The sequence below is a fragment of the Bombyx mandarina genome, chromosome 23, assembly GCF_030267445.1.
Source record: "Bombyx mandarina strain Sakado chromosome 23, ASM3026744v2".
NCBI lineage: Eukaryota > Metazoa > Arthropoda > Insecta > Lepidoptera > Bombycidae > Bombyx > Bombyx mandarina.
The window spans coordinates 19,752,667-19,773,485 of record NC_143229.1 but is presented as its reverse complement, the minus strand read 5'-3'; the positions used below and the strand labels follow the sequence as shown (position 1 = coordinate 19,773,485).

The following is a 20,819-nucleotide window of genomic DNA, read 5'->3' as shown; positions in this document are numbered from 1 at the left end:
TGTTTCAATAACTTTGTCTAAATATTCTGACATTAGTATAAGAAATTCTAGTTAATTGCCCACTGAATTAATTACTCCCGGGATCTTCTCAGTGGAACGCGATTTTGATCCGGTGGTAGATTCAGCGAAGTACAGCTCTTGCTAGGGCTAGTGCTAGCAAATACTTTCAGGTTGAGCCTGTGAGCTCACCTACCCGTCCGGACGTAGCTAAAATAGTCTTGTAGGCTAACAATAAGTAGGGAAAAAAATATATTTACACGCCTTAATTCCTGATCAAAATTCAATTGAACTCCATATAAGTTTCAATAAATCGATTCACATATTAAAGGCGAGCGATTTTCGCAGCACACGAAATCGTGTAAGCTCTTTACTTAGAAAACAAAACAAAAAAATGTCTATGAACATAATTGACGTGCAAACTCAAATTATGAAAGCAAACTTCAAATGTACATACGTTTACTTTTATTATATTTATTGCTATTCAAAAATGTTTTATCAGAAGACGGTACGAACGTCGCTTCTCCTAGAAGCTTTGAGTTTGTTGCCGTAATAAACGCCGGCGATCGTGATCACATTGTTGAGTTAGTACCAACAAAGATTTGCCGTGAAAATGGTGATGATTACGTCTGTCGTCAGGTGCACTTGGATGGCGACTGCAGAGACTTGATACCTAAAGGTTTGTGTCGCTTTTTACAATATACAACACACCGTTATGACATGCAGAGTTTCTAGATGGTATGGATGAGCTCTACTCCGGTGGCGGGCGTTGCGATGGTAAAAACGAGATGATGGGATCATCTCAAACAATTCCTCACAGCACTGTGTACTCCAGAGCTGTCATTGATGACCATCTTGGCACGTGGGGATCTTAATTTGGCAGACTTTACTTCTCTCAAATTCAATCCCTTAGATCCAGCTAAGTCCAGAAGTCCCCAACGGCTGAAATATCATCATCATCCTCATTTGTACTGCTTGATGAAGAAACGGTGACTTTTGTATTTCTAATCTTGGAGGGGAGTTAATGTTTTAAGTTTGCTTTTTACATAGTCACTAACAGTGTATGCTAATTTAAAAGCGCAACATGAAGAGGACTGCTCACCTCGTGGTGGCTATGTCTGTTAAAGTAAATTCCAATTAGCAGATTTCAATCGCCATCTATACTGATGAAATTTTGTAGTCCTTCATAGTTACATGAGCACGCGATTCATCTGATTGTAAAAGTCAGCATCGCTTATGCAGATCAGCAATGCCAGAACTACAACTAAGCTTACTAATGCCTACAACCGACAAATTCTCCTGATTTTCGAGCATAAATACGAAGGTTGCTGCTTGATAATCCGCGATTTTAAAAATTAACTACACTCTGGTATCTTCCCCTGAAACTAATAACAAATATTTTTATTTCAGACAGTCAAAGAGCATTTAAAATTGTTACTCCATTAATCTATGATGGCGATGCAAAAGGCTATTGCACCGTCCATGTACACAGTTGGCCTGTTAATGACAGTAACAATATCGATAACAAAGAGATAGTGATACAATTCGATACATCTAAAGTTGATAATCTAGACGAAACACAAAACTTTGCAGAAACTCCAAATGAAAATGACCCAAGTAATACTAATGCAGTGGTCTGTAAGGTCGGTTGCAATGAAACGCAATCCACAAGCCGCGTTAGAAGTAAAAGATGCGTTTATTTCAATGAACAAGAAGACGAAGAAGACAGTGATGTGTTTTACGAAACCAAATCTAATGATGATAACATTTCTAAAGACGATTTAGAATTTATTAAATCGTTAGATCCAAAAGCAAGGACAACTAAAGATATATTGATTATAAATAAGAACACAGACGTTAATGAATCGAAACAATTATGTCCGCATTGTAACAAACTGCACGTGGTCATAGACGAACAGAAAACAATTAATTTTAACAAGCAATGCTCTCCATTAGACAAATTGAAGTCGTATTTTCAATCGCATAAGTACACTTTCCTCGCTTTCGGCTTAATAATATCGGTGCAATGTCTATTCGTATTAGCAATGATTTATTGCTTGATAAGGTTTTGCGATTGCGCCAAAGAAAGGAAAGTTGTTCGGCATTATTTTAATTATAGGCAAGACGCTTCGGTCACAACACCGCTGATTGGCACCAGTAATAACTGTACAGATACTACGGATTGTAACTTGACGGAGAAATCTATACCGGAGCGGACCGGGAAATGTTACGAAGCCTGCGGTAATGAATCGAAATTTAGCATAACCGATGACGTCCTATCGAAATGCATAAACAGACGGAACTGGGAGAGGTCCGCCACCAAGGACGAAGATAAACCAAAAACCGATTTATCTCGAATGCAAATTGAACAAATCGATACGAGAGTTACATTCGAGACTGAAACTATTAATTCTAAGCCGAAATCGGAAGACGAAAACGAAGCCAAAATAAGGGTAGACAATATAGAAAATCACCATGTTCAATGCGACTTGTCGGAGAGGGAGATAAATTGTCACACGTACGTGTGTAAGGAGAAGCAGAACAAAAGCAGATTCGGTTTCTTCAAAAGCGACAGAAGTAAAGCGGAGAACAGCGCCCAGGCCGCGTTCTCCAACGATTCCCTGGACGATTTCCTGTCTCAGCGCTTGAAAGGGGACAACGGATCGAATATCACATCCTTGGAATCCCGCTCGTCTCTATCCAGTAGAACTTCGAAGAACCTCAGAGGTGTAAAGTCGTTTTTCAGTAAAAAATCTAAGACCTCCTCCGTGCCCGGAGTTCCATCCAAGAAGAGTGTTAATTTAGAAGTATTACACATGTCTAGGGTTTCTGGCTTCCTGTCCAGTTCGGATCACTTCAAGCTCGCCAAAGATTCGCGGACATCGCTTTAATTTAACGATATTCTATTAAAGTCTATTTTTTTAAATAATATTTCTCTTGTATCAGTCAAGACGGACATGCATATGACCCACCTACTTGAGAACGGTCACCATCGCTAGCGGACGTTGGTCGACCATTGGGACGCAGTCAAACCGATTCTTATTGTCATTTTATTGATTCCGTCAACATAAATATAGGATTCGTATGCTGTCGATCATGGTATGAACTAACGTGCTTACGGTATATCTGATGTTAAGCAGAACCCATAGACAATAGAGTAGTCATGCGTTCTTTTTTTTCCCTATCTAATCGTTGGTAGCCTAAGGCGCTATCCGTGCGGATTGGTAAGTGAACGTAAACTCATGGGGAACCTGAGAGAATTGCTATCACTAGCCCTAGCAAGAGCAGTGCTTCGCTGAATCTACTACCGGATCGGAATCGCGACCCACTGAGGAGATCCGACAAGAAACTCAGTGGGCTGGGTCTATGGATGCATTATTTCGGTCTTCTGTGACCTACATGCGTGTAATACACCCAATTTGTTTTTCATGAGCACCACCTGTAATATCTTGATAACACTATGACAGAACCGTTCCCTATAGAGACGACCACACTTGCATCGGGCTTCATCACAAACATGGTGAAATAATTAGGAATCATTCAGCTGCAAAGATACTGGTGTTGGCTTTTTTGTGTTCTAAGCGTCAACGTTTGGTTTATATGATGAAGATGGGTTCCCGTGTCGTACTTTTTTGAGGTGAACGAACTCAGTGCCCATCTGATGTTAAGCGGTTATCGCTCGTAGCGTGGATTCCGGCACACACCTTGAGAAACCTAAAGTTGAAGCTGCTTAGTACAATAAGGGTCCCATATTGAGAACGGCTTTGGAATGAACTCCGCTCCACGGTATTTCCTGAGCGCCATAACAGATAATACTGTAATATTGGTGGTGGACTAGGAGATGTATGGAAATGGTAGTGCAAGGTAGAGGGGGGAGGTCGACCGAAGAAAACATGGATGGAGTGTGTGAATGACGAGATGAAAAAGAGAGGAGTCAGTGTTGAGATGACGGCTGATAGAAGAGAATGGAATAGAAAAATTAGCTATGGCGACCCCACCTAGTGGGATAAGGTGAAAGAGAAAAAGTAATATTGGTGGTACGAGGAGAGAAAATAATATATTCTCGGCTCTTCGTAAGAGAAATGTAATAAGTAACAAGTTGTGTTGTACTTATTAAAATAAAAGTATTGGTTGTCTCTAAAGTCGGTTTACTGAAGAAAATAAGAAAACGTCAGTAGCGGAACTATTCAAACTGCTAGCTGTGACGTCACGCGAGAAGAGAGATAAACGTATCACAAGCCAACGCTTGGCCCGATCGTACCTCTCTATCGCTTGTTCCGCGCTCTCGCTCGCACGCTCAGCCTCCGGCGGAACGTGACACTTTTTCGTGCGTGAAGTCGGCGTTCATCGATTTTTAAGAAAAACCATAAATGAAAAACAAACTATTTTTATCCGTTTATTTAGATTCTCCTTAATTATGGCAATACTATCACATGTTTACATAATGTCCTCCTCAAAAATACATTACAACAACTAAAACACGAAAGTCTTAAAAAACAAACATAAGTCAGCACACCTGAAAATTTTACGCGAGAGACTCTCGCAAAAACCTTTTTACTATTCCTTTGTGTTACGAATCTATAGATCGATTATCTAAAAGACCTTACCCGGAAAATGTGTTACATAAACACATATAAATTACTTACAAATTACCAAAAAATACTAGAAAAATAGTGTGTTATCGCATTTCGTGAATCTGGGACTGCGACCTGCGAAAACCGTAAATCTTTCAGAACGTTGGAAAAAGAATATGATTACAATGATACAGGCTAGATAAAAACGCTAAACTGGTTTTTTAATTAATAATTTGAAATGATTTAATTGTCGAAATAAATATCCAACTTTATGCCTCTGATGTCTAATGATTTATAAAAAAAAAAAAACTTCAATGAAATGTCCCGTTAAATGGAAATTAAAATTAAACATTATTTTCACGAGAAAAAAGAGAGTACTCCTCTTAACAACAAGTCTTGAAACATTAAGCTTCTACTGAAATATACACGATTTAACTTCTACTTAGTCGGTTCCTAGACCCACGTATAAAGTGCACAACAAGTTATTCTTATTATTGACATTTCGACCTCACGTCTCAAGGTGAGCAGGGCCTTCACATATGTCCATGGGCATCGGCAGACAGCATCCAAATTTCAGGAACTTTTGCACAATGCTTTTTGGATCTATAGTAAAACAAAGCTAATGAGTCCATAATATGGATGCTTAACTCAAAACTTTTACCACCCAGGGACAGATTGTGCTTGACGGAAGCTTGCCATCATTAAAAAGCTCAAAAAATGTAAATTGTGACGAAGTATAAAAGAAAATGGCTGGTAAAATTCTCAGGTGTTTGTGAGATGGTCTCCCCCTTTTCCGCAACGCTTGGGATTGAACTGTGACGTCATTATACAAAAAATTATACGCAAAAAACAACTGAAACCAACTGATTTATCAATGAACATCACTGTTACATGCTTATCGAAATAATAGCGATTCTAGCGATAAATGAATATTCAAAGCGTTTAATATTACTTTTTTTTTATTGCTTAGATGGGTGGACGAGCACAGCCCACCTCGTGTTAAATGGTTACTGGAGCCCATAGACATCTACAACGTAAATGCGCCACCCACCTTGAGATATAAGTTCTAAGGTCTCAATATAGTTACAACGGCTGCCCCAAGCTACAAACCGAAACGCATTACGGCAGAAATAGGCGGGGCGGTGGTACCTAGCCGTGCGGACTCACAAGAGATCCTACCACCAGTAAACATAAAATCAAAAAGTACAGTCAGCAGATACAAAGTGTAATTTTTTTTTTTTTTTTTTTTTTTATTGCTTAGATGGGTGGACGAGCTCACAGCCCACCTGGTGTTAAGTGGTTACTGGAGCCCATAGACATCCACAACGTAAATGCGCCACCCACCTTGAGATACAAGTTCTAAGGTCTCATGTATAGTTACAACGGCTGCCCCACCCTTCAAACCGAAACGCATTACTGCTTCACGGCAGAAATAGGCAGGGTGGTGGTACCCACCCGCGCGGACTCACAAGAGGTCCTACCATCAGTATTGGGTAATTAAAAGCGTGTCCATATAGCACCTTTAGAATTGAAGTGACTTATCTAAAAATTTTAAGAAACGGAGTTTCATACTTTCGACTGACCTATAAACATGTTGTATTAGAGTTTTATTAAAATTAAACAATCTCTTCTAGCTTAGAAAAAGACATCTGTACTCTTTCCGTCTCTTTCAAATCAATCGCTTACCTTAAAGTATTATAATCGAATAATTGAAAAAAAAAAGACAATTCTTCCATTATATTTTTGGCGTTTACCAAAAGATAATAATTTTGGATTATCTGACCTCAATTCTAAAGGCGACATAATGCATTCATTTCGTCTTTTCCTTAACCTAATCATAACATAATTGAGCAACACGAATACAGAATACAACAACCAAACTAACTAACCTACCCTTATTATTAATTAGATTAGTGATCACTTTGGAGGGTAGAAATAAGGAGCACTATCTAGTGAATTAAAAAAATGGTGCGCGTGATAGAAGTGAAACTTCTTTTGCAGTGTGTAGGATTGTAGTTTTCTTCATTTTTCATCCTTAAATCAAATTTATCTTGTAATAGGGAACGCTGTGTATAAGAGAAACGACCTAGCTAGCTTTGTCCTCTCCCTCTCTCCACGGTCGAATGGTTCGCGAGACGCTCTGTCTATTTTCTCACTCTCACTCTTTCTAAGTTGTATCTTTTCTCTCTAGCCGTAACGAATCTATTGCGAGTTAAATTTTATTCTCAACGCGCCCAAAGTTTTTTCAGTTCAAAATTGTCGGCTGAAAAGGAGCCAACTAAGATGGCGCCACAGTCGCAAGTGGAAAGTTTATAAAAATAGCGCCATAGACTATTAGAGTAGGATATTAAATTAAGAAGGAAAGAAACACTTCCTACTAATGCATACTTTTAACTACACAACTCACAAAAAGTCTTAAATTTTAAAACTGCTATATTCACATCATTTCCACTTCCTACATAAGTGTTAATTCAGTGAGTTCCAACAATAACTTGCTTTTTACAGTCGGACGCTTTTTAACTTGTCACCTATACAAGACCTTATCTCTACCCTCCATAATGATCCATTCCCATGAGGTGTATCCCTAGTTTTTTACTACCCCGAGGTTGAATAAATAATACCTAGACGATCCGCTAATGGTATCTGAGCTAAAAATAGAAAATTCGCTTCGGTCAAATAATACGAGAATATCCTCAATCCACTCGAAGTTAATTATTAAGGATATTTTAAAAATATTTTTAAACAACATGCTTAAATGAAATACAGACGGATTGGTAACCTCTCCTTCTTTTTTAAGTCGGTTAATTTTTTTTATCAAAAAACAAACGCGAAATAGACTCTGCTTACTAAAAACGTCAACCTAAATATTATTATTTTTTAACGAAAACTTATTTGGTATATCATTTGTCATGAATCTATATCGAGGGGTGAAAGGGTATTTAGTTTAAGCGCCATTTCGCTTAATACGCGACATATTTATTTTTGTAATTAAGGGTCCGTTTTATTTGGTATTAACATCATCATTGGCACAGTTCGATGTTTTTAAATTGAACTTCAATTAAGTTTACCTCATTGAAAAAGCTGAAGTAGTTGTTTTGTTTGTTATTTTAAACATGAAATGGCTCTCCTGCAAAAATTTCGCTTAAAACAAACAGCCTTTCAATCCTCGTCATTACAATTTTGGGATGGGTGCGGATAGATATAGACTAGTTTATTTGCCTCGTCATTTATAAAAAAATTACCACATATGTGCTGTCGATTCGCTTCGATCGTTCATAAATAAGCGCATCCGAATCTTTCCCGTCAATGATAGTCACACGAGGAACTCAAAAACAAAACTAAAAAAACGCGATCGAAACTTTGCCAAACATTTCCTGCAAGCAATGTAACACGAACATCCGACGCTCGGGTCGACGCCCCTTCGCGCACATTACATAACGCTTCTCGATACATCGCCGGCTTACATTTAAAGGTCTAAAAGACTCCACGCGGCCCACAACAGTCTGACCAGCACAAACGTTAATACAGCACAGAAGATATAGTGCGAGTACTTCAGTATGTTATGCCTCCTGAGGCCGGCCGGTACTGTTTCCACCGGATCCTTGAGCAGGTACACCCGGACGCCCCTGACGTAGTTGTAGAAGTATTCGCTCCAGTCGAGCCGCGACAAATCAAAGTCGAACGTCTGCCGGTCTGCCGGGCACAGCTCTCGCACCAGACCCTCCGTGTTGCCGCTGTGGAATTTCCACTCGCGCGTCGCGAAATACGATATGACTTCGGAGAATTTGCTTATCTTCGTATACGCTTTCCTTAGCCTGTACAAAGGAAATATTGATATTTATGAATCACGTAATCGTCTTGTCGCATTAAAACTGTATAATCCCAAAACTCACTAATTTTACAGGAGAGTGTTTTAAAGGTTTAACATGACGTGGTATTTTTAATATTAATCAACATTTTGCATCATTTTTTTTACCAGTTACATTATCTGTTTACAAGTAAGATAAAATTATGTATTAATTTCGTTCGTAGTAGTCAAAACATAGAAAAACTAAAAAGTAAAAAAAGCTTTTAACTCACATTGGCTTTTTGCCGATCAGCACAGCCACTCCGTCGATGATGTAGGCCGGGATCCAGTGCAGGAAGAAGCAGTACACGGTGTAGGCGAAACGAGAAGACGTCAACATAAACACGTAGTAATAAATCGCTTGCACCGTGGGCACTTCGAGGCCATATATCTCATTGTATTTCATGAATTTACCTGATAACAAAAAACAGAACCCGAATTATTATTATACTTACTGATGTTAAAGATCACCGCTAACTCCAGAACGAAGGCTGGATACATTGTAATGTGAATGCCGACAGCTGCCTCAAGATTTGAGGTCGATTGTACAATAGCCGAAACTTTTATGCCGAAACGCATCCTCCATCTTGGTTTTGCCATCACACTGTTCGACACTGGAGCAGAGTCCATCCACAGTGCGTTTCCGTAGATTTTTTTGCCACGTACCATCCAGCTCTGGAATGAAGTCCCCTCCACGGTATTTGCGAATACAATGGTTTAAATTTTCCTCTGGCATCGCTGACGATTTCGAGCGATACTAACGCTTTATCATCTTCTGCCAAAACGGTCATAAAAGAAAAGCTCTAGAAATAAGTAGGACGATGGTGCCTCTAACTCCTGGATTAGAATACACTTCTTCAACCACCAAGTAGCCTGCCTAATACGCACCCAACAGCTGTCGTGACAAGCACACACTAGGTAATGAAAACTATACTCACTCCAAGTCAGGGGCTTCTGTGTCGAGGAAACGAAGTTGTAAACTGGTGGCGTCAGGTCCGGGGGTGGAGCGTCTTCGTGGTTTCCCGGATAGTCTTTGGCTGTCTTCCAGGCGGTTGCAATGCAAGCGTTCACAACCATATCTCCGGGGACCAAGTCAGCTACCGCGTTGGGCTTGCAGATCAGAGCGTGAAGTAGACCCACTGCGGCTCCTACCACAACCTGGAAGAAACATGCCATTAGATATTCCTATGAGTTTTTTATATCTTAGATGGGCGAACAACTCCACGGCTCACTTGTTGTTAAGTGGTTATATCACGGGGTCATTAACTACATAAATGGCGTCATCCATCTTGAGCCCTGAATTTTACGGTACAACGGCTGCCCCACCGTTCAAACCGAAACGCATCACTGCTTCGTGACAAGAATAGGCAGAGCGGTGATACCTACCCATGCGCACTCACAAGACTTCCTACCACCAGTTAAGCTCACGGATCTTCAGGAAAGCCCGTGGATAGTTATAGCGAGTAAGAAGCCTTGAGAGCTTGAAGTCAAATTATCTTGTTCGGCCTTGGACTTTCGAAGCCAAACAGATTAAAGCGTCGAAATAGAAGTATTGAGGATAGTGGTACCCACCAGTATGGACCACCACCAGAAATTAAGCCGATTTTGTAAATTGGGCAAGTTAAGGGCCTTTTTCTATAACGCGGAAAAATGCCCCCGCGTTATAAAGCGACTGATGTACTCACCCCTGTAGGTCCATATACGTTGTCTATCCACCCCGCGACTGGTTCTTTGGCTGTTCCAATTACTGTAACAAAATGGGTAATTGTATTGGCATCTTCTACCCGTAAAGCTCTCACTGATGCACTGGTAGGTAATGGTATATTTGAAGGGTGATACATTCACACTATTACGACCTAAGGAATATAAGAAAAAAGCTATGGTACATGAGTTACAATCAATTACTGGTGGTAGGACGTCTTTTGAGTCCGCGCGGCTGGGTACCACCACCCTGCCTATTTCTGCCGTGAAGCAGTAATGCGTTTCGGTTCGAAGGGCGGTACAGCCGCTGTTACTACGAGTATATTAATTAGAATTAGAATTCATATCTCAAGGTTGGTGGCGGCATTTACGTTGTAGATGTCTATGGGCTCCGGTAACCACATTTAGCACCAGGTGGGTCGTGAGCTCGTTCACAAAGATAAGCAATAAAAAAAAGTTTAAGGATGTAATATCGATGTGTTTTTTTCCTTGTAGGCAGACGCGCATACGGCCCATTTGACGATGAGTGATCGCCGTCGCTCATGGACGTCAGCAATGCCAGGGACAGAGCTATGCCGCTGCCTACCGCTGAATACTTAGCTAGCTAACTAGGCTTACTTAGTAAGCCTAGTTAGCTAGCTACTTAGTAAGCCTAGTTTGAAGAAGGACATGGAAACGTACCTAACTATACTTAAGACCTTAGAACATATATCTCAAGGGGGGTGGCACATTTACGTTGTAGATGTCTGTGGGCTCCAGTAACCACTTAACACCAGGTGGGCTATGAGCTCGTCCACCCATCTAAGTAATAAGAATAAAAAACGTCTACTAAAGATCGCATTGTTCGATATTTCGACTGCCAAGATGGGATGCACATGCTCACGGTTCACCTAATATTACGTGGGAGATTAGTCTCTCTCAGCCCACAGACGTCCACTGCTGGACATAGGCAAAGCCAAGCCCCGCCACAACAACCGGGCTTCCGCAGCCCGCGTCTGAAGAGCTTTCTGAAGAAACCCATTGTCGGTGTCCACTTCTCACTGCCCTATATTATCACTGGTAGCACACACGGGTCTAAGACTTTCGTCTTGAGACGCTGCAGTATTTGGAATGTTGTGACTCTTTTTTATTTATTTATTGCTTAGATGGGTGGACGAGCTCACAGCACAGATGTTTAGTGGTTACTGGAGCCCGTAGAGATCTATGACGTAAATGCGCCACCCACCTTGAGATATAAGTTCTAAGGTCTCAGTATAGTTACAACGGCTGCCCCACCCTTCAAACCGAAACGAATTACTGCTTCACGGCAGAAATAGACAGGGTGGTGGTACCTACCCGTGCGGACTCACGAGAGGTCCTACCACAAGTAATCCAATAATCTACATAGCTTCCTAAATACTGCCCATGCGAAATGGATTACGCTATCAGGAAATTATTACAAGACCTACCTATGGATGGCCTAAACAAAGCCACCGGAAGACCCTTCGAGTATTTCTGCACCACGTCTTCGGCCACAGATTTCGTATACGCATACGTATTCGGGAAATCCCCCAGTAAACTGAAAAGTAGAATTGTCAATTAAAATCACTTTGTTTTTAACCGACTTAAAAATTGAGGTTCTCAAGGCCCGATCGAGAATTGATGCATTTGAAATGTGGTGTTGGCGCAAAATGTTGGGCGGACAATGGACGGAGCGCCAAACAAATGTGTCAATTCTCTCGGAGCTAAACATCAAGACCCGTCTATCTACGATCTGTATGCAGCGTCTCTTCAAGTATTTAGGACACGTGGCCCGACGAAATCCTGACAGCTTGGAAAGACTAACAGTTTTAGGCCACGTGGACGGAAAAAGAAGTCGAGGAAGATTGCCAACCAGATGGACGGACATTGTAAGGGAGTCCACCAGCCACCCACATCCCGGGCGCCATTAAACAAGCCAAATGCAGGCAACATTGGAGGAAGCTGGTTCAGAAAATAAACCGAGGTGGTCACGGCCCTCAGTAATGAGGAAGCGACAAAGAAGTAGAAGAAAAATGAGGAGATTATCGATTTGACTGTTTTTTCTATATGTGTATCACTTCAAAACTCTTTTCTACGTGAATCTGTTTCGATGACGCTTCTCATGTGGTCCTATTTCAAATTCTACCAAGATCGGACACGTATTTTTTTAATTATCCTTAACGATGCATATCTAATTGATTTCCACTATATTGACGGTAGGAGAAAAAGTTTACATAAGTATCTTATGACGAAAGAGAGGTAAGAGCGGCAGCGGCTGAAGAGAGTTGAGTCCTCACTAACCCTAAGCTCGATTTCCGGCTGGAGCATTTCTGTCAGAGGTATCCAGCATCCACTACGAGACAGCTAGTGACGTCAGGGTCTGAGAAGACACGAATTTTTAACTAGGACCTTTTAAAAATTTAATTTATTCACAACTCACCCGGGAGTGATGCTGTTTATAACCTTATCGTCCATAGTTTCCACCAGGTCGATGAGTTTGTCACCAGGGAGGGAGCTCTCGTAGAATCTTTCTTCGATCTCCATTACGGTGCAGTTACTGAAAGAGAGGTTGCAATAACGATTTAAATTCGTCGCTTTGAACTGTTCATACCTCAAGCTATGTGATTGGAGGGGGTACGCTCTATCCCTTTCTTACAACGGCATTGTGAGTCATCATTCATCATTCTCAGCCCTTCTCCCAGTCACCTGGGGTCGGCGCAACATGTTTTCTCCTTCCATATTCCTCTATCATATACAACTTCTTCACTCACTCCCCTCTTACACATATCGTCTTTCACGCAATTTATCCATTTCTTCTTAAGTTTACGTCTTCCTCGGCATTGTCCTACGGTATTACCTTCCACGGTGAAGGAATTACGACGTGTAATAATAATCAATTTTATTACATTTGTGTATTTAATGATGATTTATATTATTACCCGTGTATTTTACTCAAAAAATGCGCTAAATTGCCATAATTACCCATTCTGATTAAAATGATGTGGGATAATAAGTATTTGCAGCTGTGAAGGCTTTCGCAAGAAAGCTAAAAATAATCCATCTAGGATAATGGATACACTAAATACATTAATGTATCAAGAACTATCAATTCCAAAGAAGACATTAATTGAAAGATAATTTTAAAATTTGGTGGTGAAATAAATTCTTAAGCGGCGTGCCAAAGGAGGTTGAAAAGATAAATAAAAAACGCTGAATTTGGATACTGTTGAGTAACCTTTTAGTGAGCACACTGACCTAGTTTATGTTCAAGGCAGTACGCGAGTTTCTCAAATGATCAGTATATACATAAACTAGCTGGCCCGGAAATCATTGTTCTGACATATAAATTATTTCTAGGAAACCGACCGATCTAGATACCGACTGCAGCGCTATCTGCCGGACTGATTTGTAAATCTAAACCATTCTCGAATCTACCTGAAGGTACACAGAAAATATCATTAAAATCGGATGCCATCAATAACAGGATCTCAGCTGTTAGATAAGCTCCAACCATCTTGTCTATTAAAGTTACGTTGTTAAAGCTCGTTCAGAAAGCTCTCAACCGGTTTTTAAATGTAATGATTTAAACGTGTCCAAAACAGGAGAGTCGATAGAGAGACTAGTGGTTCAAGAGCACGTGGAAGGCAAGAGATTACGCGGTCGATCATCAACCCGCAAGACTGGGCTGATGAAGAAAGAAACTCAGTCCACCATTGTCCAGAGTTAACCATTAACCATTAAACAGAAGTTTCTTATTTATTGCTTAGATTGGTGGATGAGCTCACGGCCCACCTGGTGTTAAGCGGTTACTGGAGCCCATAGACATCTACAACGTAAATGCCGCCACCCACCTTGAGATATGAGTTCTAAGGTCTCATTATAGTTACAACGGCTGCCCCACCCTTCAAATGAAAACGCATTACTGCTTCACGGCAGAAATAGGCCGGGTGGTGGAATATCCCGGAAAAGGATGTCTGGAGGAAGGAAGGAGGTAAACATTCAATTACCTGTATGCGGTCGAAATGTGAACTAGAGCCTTCAGCTTCCCACAGGATCTGGCCAAAATACACATCTCTCTGGTGCCCCGCACGTTTATCTCCACGGCTGTCTTCAGAGCCTCGTCGAACCTCACGGTGGCGGCTCCGTGGAAGATAAATTCAACCTTTGTCAAAAAAGAGTTAGGTAAAATATAGGTACGTCAAGCAGCCACTTGGCTACGCCTCTGACATTGCTGACGTCCATGAGCGACGGAAACCACTTACCATCAGTTGGGCCATATGCTCGACTGACAATGGCAATAAAAAACTGAACCTCCGCTAAAATGGTTCTACAGTCCCCGCCGCTAAATATTGCACATTGATCTTTCGAAAGAGACAGTCGTCTAATTTCGACTTCGTATAGCGCTATCTCTGTCGCACGAAACATTAAGAGTCCGTATCTATTACCGCAGCACTTGGATGACAACTAAAAAACCTCACATGGGTAATGTGTGACAGAGATGTATGCAATATATATCTTTTTTTCCTTCCTATGCTGATAGCCTTGAGAGGCTATTTTAGCTTCGCCTTTTTTTTGAGCGAGTGTTAATGTTTTTAGTACATTGTTAAACACAAATACTCCGATTGAGCGTGAAATAAAATATCCAAAAGAGCCTTGATGGCAAAATTACTCAAAGCTGTGGCAAAAAGGTGGTTCGCGTGTATTAGTTATTTAGTGTAGGCCGCCATTTTTATAATCACAACAATCATAAGTGTTAGCTGTCAAACTTTAAAGCTACCACTATGTACTCACGAAATAAAACCAAAATAAATAATAGTTTAAAAAACTAACAAAATACGCTTTTATAGAAAATCCAACTAAAAAATAGAAAATAAATTTTAATAAATTTGAATTAAAAATAGTGTAAAAAAACTGTTATTTATTTTTCATTTATTAGTTGAATTTCAATTTTTTTTTTTTTTTTTTAATATTGAATTGTCATCGGTCCTTAATAAGTATACCAAATTTCGAGTTAATCCGACGTTTTGAAGGGGGTCAAAATCATGTTCAAAGATTCCGTTACAAACATACATACGTCTGAAGCTATTATAATAAAAGCGTATTAAAAATCAAAACCGTGCACTTTTATTGCGACACAGTCATGTTGCGTTCACGTAATCATTAGATATTCGTTTAAAAACAAAATGAAATGGCTCAAATATCTCCGCGCTTTAGTGGTTTCACAATTAAATCCGTCACGTCATGTGTCCGATTTCACAATGACCTGCATTAAGAATGTCCAAATTCTCCAAAAAAAACATTTTATTTCGATACGAATTTCGATTAGCTGATGTATTTGCTATGACGATATTGCGAATAAGCACTAGCTGAGTATTTCCGTCTAAAAGCGCCAAGCTCCCGGCCTGACTGGCGTTACATTGTTCCCGGAGCCCATAGACATCAACAGCGCGAATACCGCATGCTAATTCCATAATAACTGCCATCGAAACCAGAGTACATTGTCTGCTTCTAAAACTAACTAAACTAAAGCAAAATATACTAAAGTAACAGTAATGACGTTAATTTAATCGGCTACATAAACAACTTCAACTCTGACTGTAGTGGAGTCCATAGATAACTACAACGTAAATGCGCCACCCACCTTGAGATATAAGTTCTAAGGTCTCAGTATAGTTACAACGACTGCCTCGCCCTTCAAACCGAAACGCACTAGTGCTTCACGGCAGAAATAGGCAGGGCGGTGGTACCTACCCGTGCGGACTCACGAGAGGTCCTACCACCAGTAATGCTTTTGGACTCCTGTCTGTCAGTCTGTCGGCACCTCTTAGATTATTACCTCATTAGCGATTTTCGTTCGATCTTCTTGACTGAGACCAAGGTTGATAGCACCTACATCTCCCTCGACTATACATATTTTCTCTATAAAATTCGGTCTCTCCTTCCTTAGCTTGTCGTATAGCTGAAAACAAAAATGACATTGACATTCAATGACAAACGTCAAACGTACCGTATCGAGCGGTGGCGGGTTTGTGTGCGTGCTCTGTGTGCCGGAAATACGAAACAAGAACCAGTTAACCGAGACACCAAATGTCGCGTGCTCTCAACAAAGATACCGTCAAGGTTTCCTACGGTAAAGGTGAGGATTTATCGGTTGTTTGCAGAGGTCAATGTCCATTTGTCGAAACTAGTACAACATGGTTAATACCAACCGCTTTGAGGCATGAAGTTGTAGGCCACTGTCGCACTCTTTATCCCTTTCCAATTCCGCCACATCCATACTAATACTAATAAAGTGACTAGCATCTGTTTGCATTTTCACGCTCACATCACTGAACCGATTTTGTTTTATCGCCCTTGTAGGTAAACGAACATACGGCCCACATAATGGTGAGTGGCTACTGGCGCTTATGGGCGTCAGCAATGCTAGGGACACAGCCAAAGCGCTACCTACCGCTAAGTAATAACCGCAAGCTTAGTGTGAAAAAGGACATGTCATAGCGCTCTCAAACCACCGTGGAGGCAAGTATGTATATCACTATAAGTATGTATATCATTACCTCGTCCCATAGTATAGGGGATCTTAGTTTGGGGCCGAATGACCGTGTGTAATTTGTACCCGGTTATCATTATAGACAAAAAACTACTCAACGAATATGTATAGATATGCTCTATCTATTGTGCCTAGAATTGTGATTCAAACATCATTAGCCTCTTAACAATCCACGATTCAAATCTGACGGTATTTTGGCACATAATTCAGCCAAAACAACGACGAATCATAGAAGAGTTCAACGTATGCTCTATTATATTGAAAGTCGAATCTCGCACGTACCACGTCATCAAACTGTTCCTGCAGCCTTTTCGCGATATCTTTATTTTTCTTTGGTCTCGCCAGTAGGAACAGCTTTTTTAAATCCGGACAGCATCTGACAACAAAACAAAGGCTTTATTAATATATACTTGCGTTTGTAGTACATTGCGGCTTATATACGTTGTCCAACGAAATACTTTCGTGGGATACCAGACAACTATGCTTCAACGCAGAGAACGTCGCCTCCCATATGTGTCCTAGATAGGCATAAGTATGTGTAATGCAAATCAAGGTTGTTTGTGCACGCGCGACAGAGGACACACAGAAGACGTCTCGCACATAATTAATTAGAAAATAAATCCTATTACATCATATTTAGAATAGATAATTCCTAACCAAACAATCGACGCTATTGTGAAACTTAACGCCAAGTTTGAGGAAGTAAAAGTTTCATATTAATTAGATTATTATTAGCCTTTTTGCAGACGACCGTGGAGGAAGGTTAGGTTTTCGTGACGCAATAGCAGCTGGACTGCTTTTAGAGCTGGAACGAACAAATGATTTGCAGCAGCAATAGTACTGGTATCTTTGGAGACTGTTGATATTACTGACGACTTCAAGGGTGTGCAATTCAACAGCAGTTCCTGGTCGTGTTATCTGTTGAATAGACAGACTTGTAGTATTTATACATAGAGGCTGTTAGTGGGACGTGCTTTATAGTCTGTACGGGTCATAATCTATTCTCTTATATCCAGCTTGCCAAAGGAAGAGGGACCTAATTGCCGCCAAGCCAAAAACACAACACAGCACTCCCCACTCCCTCCAGCTCCGTCCAATATGGAGTGACCTGAACCGACGTGGTGAAGGGGGACCAGAAGAACAAAAACAGAGGGCCAGCTGCTATATGCCCCCAGCCAATGTCCAAAGGGACGAGTGGCGGCGAACGTAGACTGTGGAACACTTGCGGTTGTCGATAATCGCCTTCACGACCCGACGGTCAGGCGCCGCGCGTTTGGTTGTAGTGTTAGCCGCAGGAACTCCGCTTATCTGCCCGGGTGAGATAGTGCAAAAGAAATCGTTTGAGGGTAGGTAGGGCCTTAAAAACATTTTGGGTTCGCGGTTTGCTTCCAACATCTACAGACGGTCAAAACCCACTTGCGTTAAGGCAATTGGGCGTGTATTGTATTTAATGTTTAGAGATATTTATATGACAAATTTAAAAACTGAATATAAGAGAAATATGAAATTGATGCGTTGCTCTTGGCGGCTGGATTTGAAAGAGACTTGGTGTCGTGGCAGATGTCTTTTTTTTCTCTACCTGTGCTCATAGCCTTGAGAGGCTATTTCAGCTTCTCCTTGACGTGTAAGTGAGTTCACGGGGCTCAAACCGGGTGTGTTTTCAAAACTGACCCTAGCAAGAGCAGTGCTTTGCAAAATCTACCACCGGATCGGAAGCGTGACCCAATGAGAAGATCCGGCGAGAAACTCAGTGGACTGTGTCTATGGGTTAATTTACTCGTGGAGCCTTTCGTCGCAAGCGACGAGTTCGAAGAGATCAATGACCGGTGCTTGAGGTACCTAAAAGCAACGTTAATGGATCGGGAGGTCCGTAATGACGTGCTTAGGACGACGTCGACTGTTTACCTTTCGGTCCGCAGGATCGGGTATGAGGCAGACGTCGCTCGCTAACACTGACGTTCAGAAATTGAACGCCCACAATCCCCCCCAACGCCCTAGGCTCAGAAGCCTGTCCGAAAGTAAAAAAGGGAGATATGATAATCAATAAAAGATCATCTAACCCTGATTAACATACAATGAATTTCACATTTCAATAGAAGTCGCGGAGTCACTAAAGACACATTCTAATTGGATACAAAGGTCCTATTTCTATGTAAATTGACTGTTGACTGTTTTGAATTACGATCTGTTTGTCCCTTTTAGCCGGTTCTTGAGACTTAAATCTAATTTTCACAGTACTTCAATTGGAACTCGTGACTGCGTTGAGGCAGAAATAGCCAGGATGGTGGTGCCTAGCCGAGCGGGGACCCGCGAGGTGCCATACCGCCACTAATAATACAAATTTTACCGGTTTGATCCTTATTCAATAGACTAACATTTACACGCAGATTTAATCGCCATAAATTTAGGGAATATCCTACGGGACCAACAGCTTTGGATTAAAAGTACTGTAATCATAATAACCGGGATAAAATCACGCACGGACATCCGGTTCCAATTTAGAATCCCTTCTGTTATGAGTTCCAGAGACTGACAGACATACTTATATACGTTTAAATATATACAAATATAGACAAGTATAGATAAATATAGACAAGAGATAAGTAAGCACCCAAACATTTCTTATTTTTTATTTATTTCTTAGATGGGTGGACGGTTGGTGGAGATGGATTCATAAGGAATACATTAAACTTTGTAGCAATTAATTATTTTGTAACCGAACAAGAATCTTTTCACTTTCGGAGTTACAAAATTTTTAAGATAATTTTTTTCAAGAAGTTCTCTGAAATGGTTACGTTAATTAATAATTACGCCATGGTTTTTGTTTTAAGAAATTGTCATCTGTTCTGTGATTATTGAAAACTGTTGCTTTTCGCGCGAACCCATTTGAGATGTATCGTAAGTTGTGTTCAAGTTTTTACTGATGGTAGGACCTCTTGTGAGTCCGCACGGGTAGGTACCACCGCCCTGCCTATTTTTTCCGTGAAGCAGTAATGCGTTTCGGTTTGAAGGGTGGGGAAATCGGTTCCACACATCATGGCCATTATTATAATTCTCAAACAGAATATTGATATTATTAATACAATCTGCATTCAACAAACTTCTTACTCAAGCTACTCCTCGGGAGTTAGCTTAACAAAATTATAACTTGATGTATTTATTATTATTATTTTTATTTTTTATTATTTTTTTTTGCTATGATAGATGGACCAGCTGACAGCCCACCTGGTGTTAAGTGGTTATTGGAGCCCATAGACATCTACAACGTAAATGCGCCACCCACCTTGAGAAATAAGTTCTAAGGTCTCAAGTATAGTTACAACGGCTGCCACACCCTTCAAGCCGAAACGCATTACTACTTCACGGCAAAAACAGGCAGGGAGGTGGTACCTATCCGTGCGGACTCACAAGAGGTGCTACAACCAATAAAATTGTTTCATTGTTGCCAGTAAATCGTTTGTCAGGGTTGAAGGTATTTCGACACGGAACTCCGTTAGAACCAGTCCAGTGGCGTGGATTTGAAAACTATATCTTGTTTCGCGTTTACCTTATTAGCATGGGCAGATTAGCCGGCGCTGAGTAGCGACCTGCTTGTGCCAATGCTGACGTCCTTGGGCAGCATGTTAAGGCCCCAATAAAAACAAACCCGTTAATATCTATTTTGTTTCGCACGTGGTCATATTTATAGAACACTAATGGGTTTACGCTGTTAATGTCATGGTTATTGCGTCGCACGCATGGTCATCCGTAATGTTTGAAGTGTCGCCGTTGTGGAAGCAACACTGAAGCAATTTTACCTGAAGCTTCGAGGTTGAAATATCTATAGGTCAATAATCCGGCGAGAAACTCAGTGGGCAATTTTAGCGTTAAGACCGCATAATGTAAAAATATCGTTGACTGTTTTTTTAATGTTAATTGTGTTTTGGTGTGCAATAAAGCGTATTCTCTCCTTTCTCTCTCTCTCTCTCTCTCTCTCTAGTTCTGCCGCGATGGTTGGGTCTGTCGTTACTTAATACAATTGGGAGCGTTTGTGACCATGGACGACTCTGCCAACATTGAATGAGGACTAATGCACAAATGTGGGAATATGAAACAAACCCGCTGGACGTATTTCTCGGGATCCTCCAAAAGGTCCACTGCTGAAAAAGTC

The 20,819-nt window shown here is 40.9% G+C and overlaps 2 protein-coding genes across 2 annotated transcripts in view; one reads left to right on the top strand and one right to left on the bottom strand.

The window, feature by feature from the left end:
• The first annotated feature begins 444 nt into the window (after positions 1-444).
• LOC114249931 (uncharacterized) lies at positions 445-2,894 on the top strand. The gene is made up of 2 exons (XM_028183647.2): positions 445-676; positions 1,408-2,894. Exons 1-2 carry the CDS (start codon positions 445-447, stop codon positions 2,886-2,888), a joined length of 1,713 nt encoding a protein of 570 aa, XP_028039448.2. The 3' UTR covers positions 2,889-2,894.
• A 1,486-nt stretch (positions 2,895-4,380) lies between these two features.
• Positions 4,381-20,819, bottom strand: part of LOC114249889 (fatty acyl-CoA reductase wat) — a 45,772-nt gene continuing 29,333 nt past the window's right edge. Inside the window, exons 3-11 of the mRNA XM_028183583.2 lie at positions 16,952-17,045; positions 15,956-16,078; positions 14,127-14,281; positions 12,560-12,676; positions 11,568-11,677; positions 10,104-10,165; positions 9,357-9,576; positions 8,652-8,832; positions 4,381-8,386 (exon numbers count right to left, since the gene is read on the bottom strand). Coding sequence (XP_028039384.2) covers positions 8,038-8,386; positions 8,652-8,832; positions 9,357-9,576; positions 10,104-10,165; positions 11,568-11,677; positions 12,560-12,676; positions 14,127-14,281; positions 15,956-16,078; positions 16,952-17,045 — 1,411 coding nt within the window. The 3' untranslated portion in view covers positions 4,381-8,037. The remainder of the gene's footprint in view (positions 8,387-8,651; positions 8,833-9,356; positions 9,577-10,103; positions 10,166-11,567; positions 11,678-12,559; positions 12,677-14,126; positions 14,282-15,955; positions 16,079-16,951; positions 17,046-20,819) is intronic.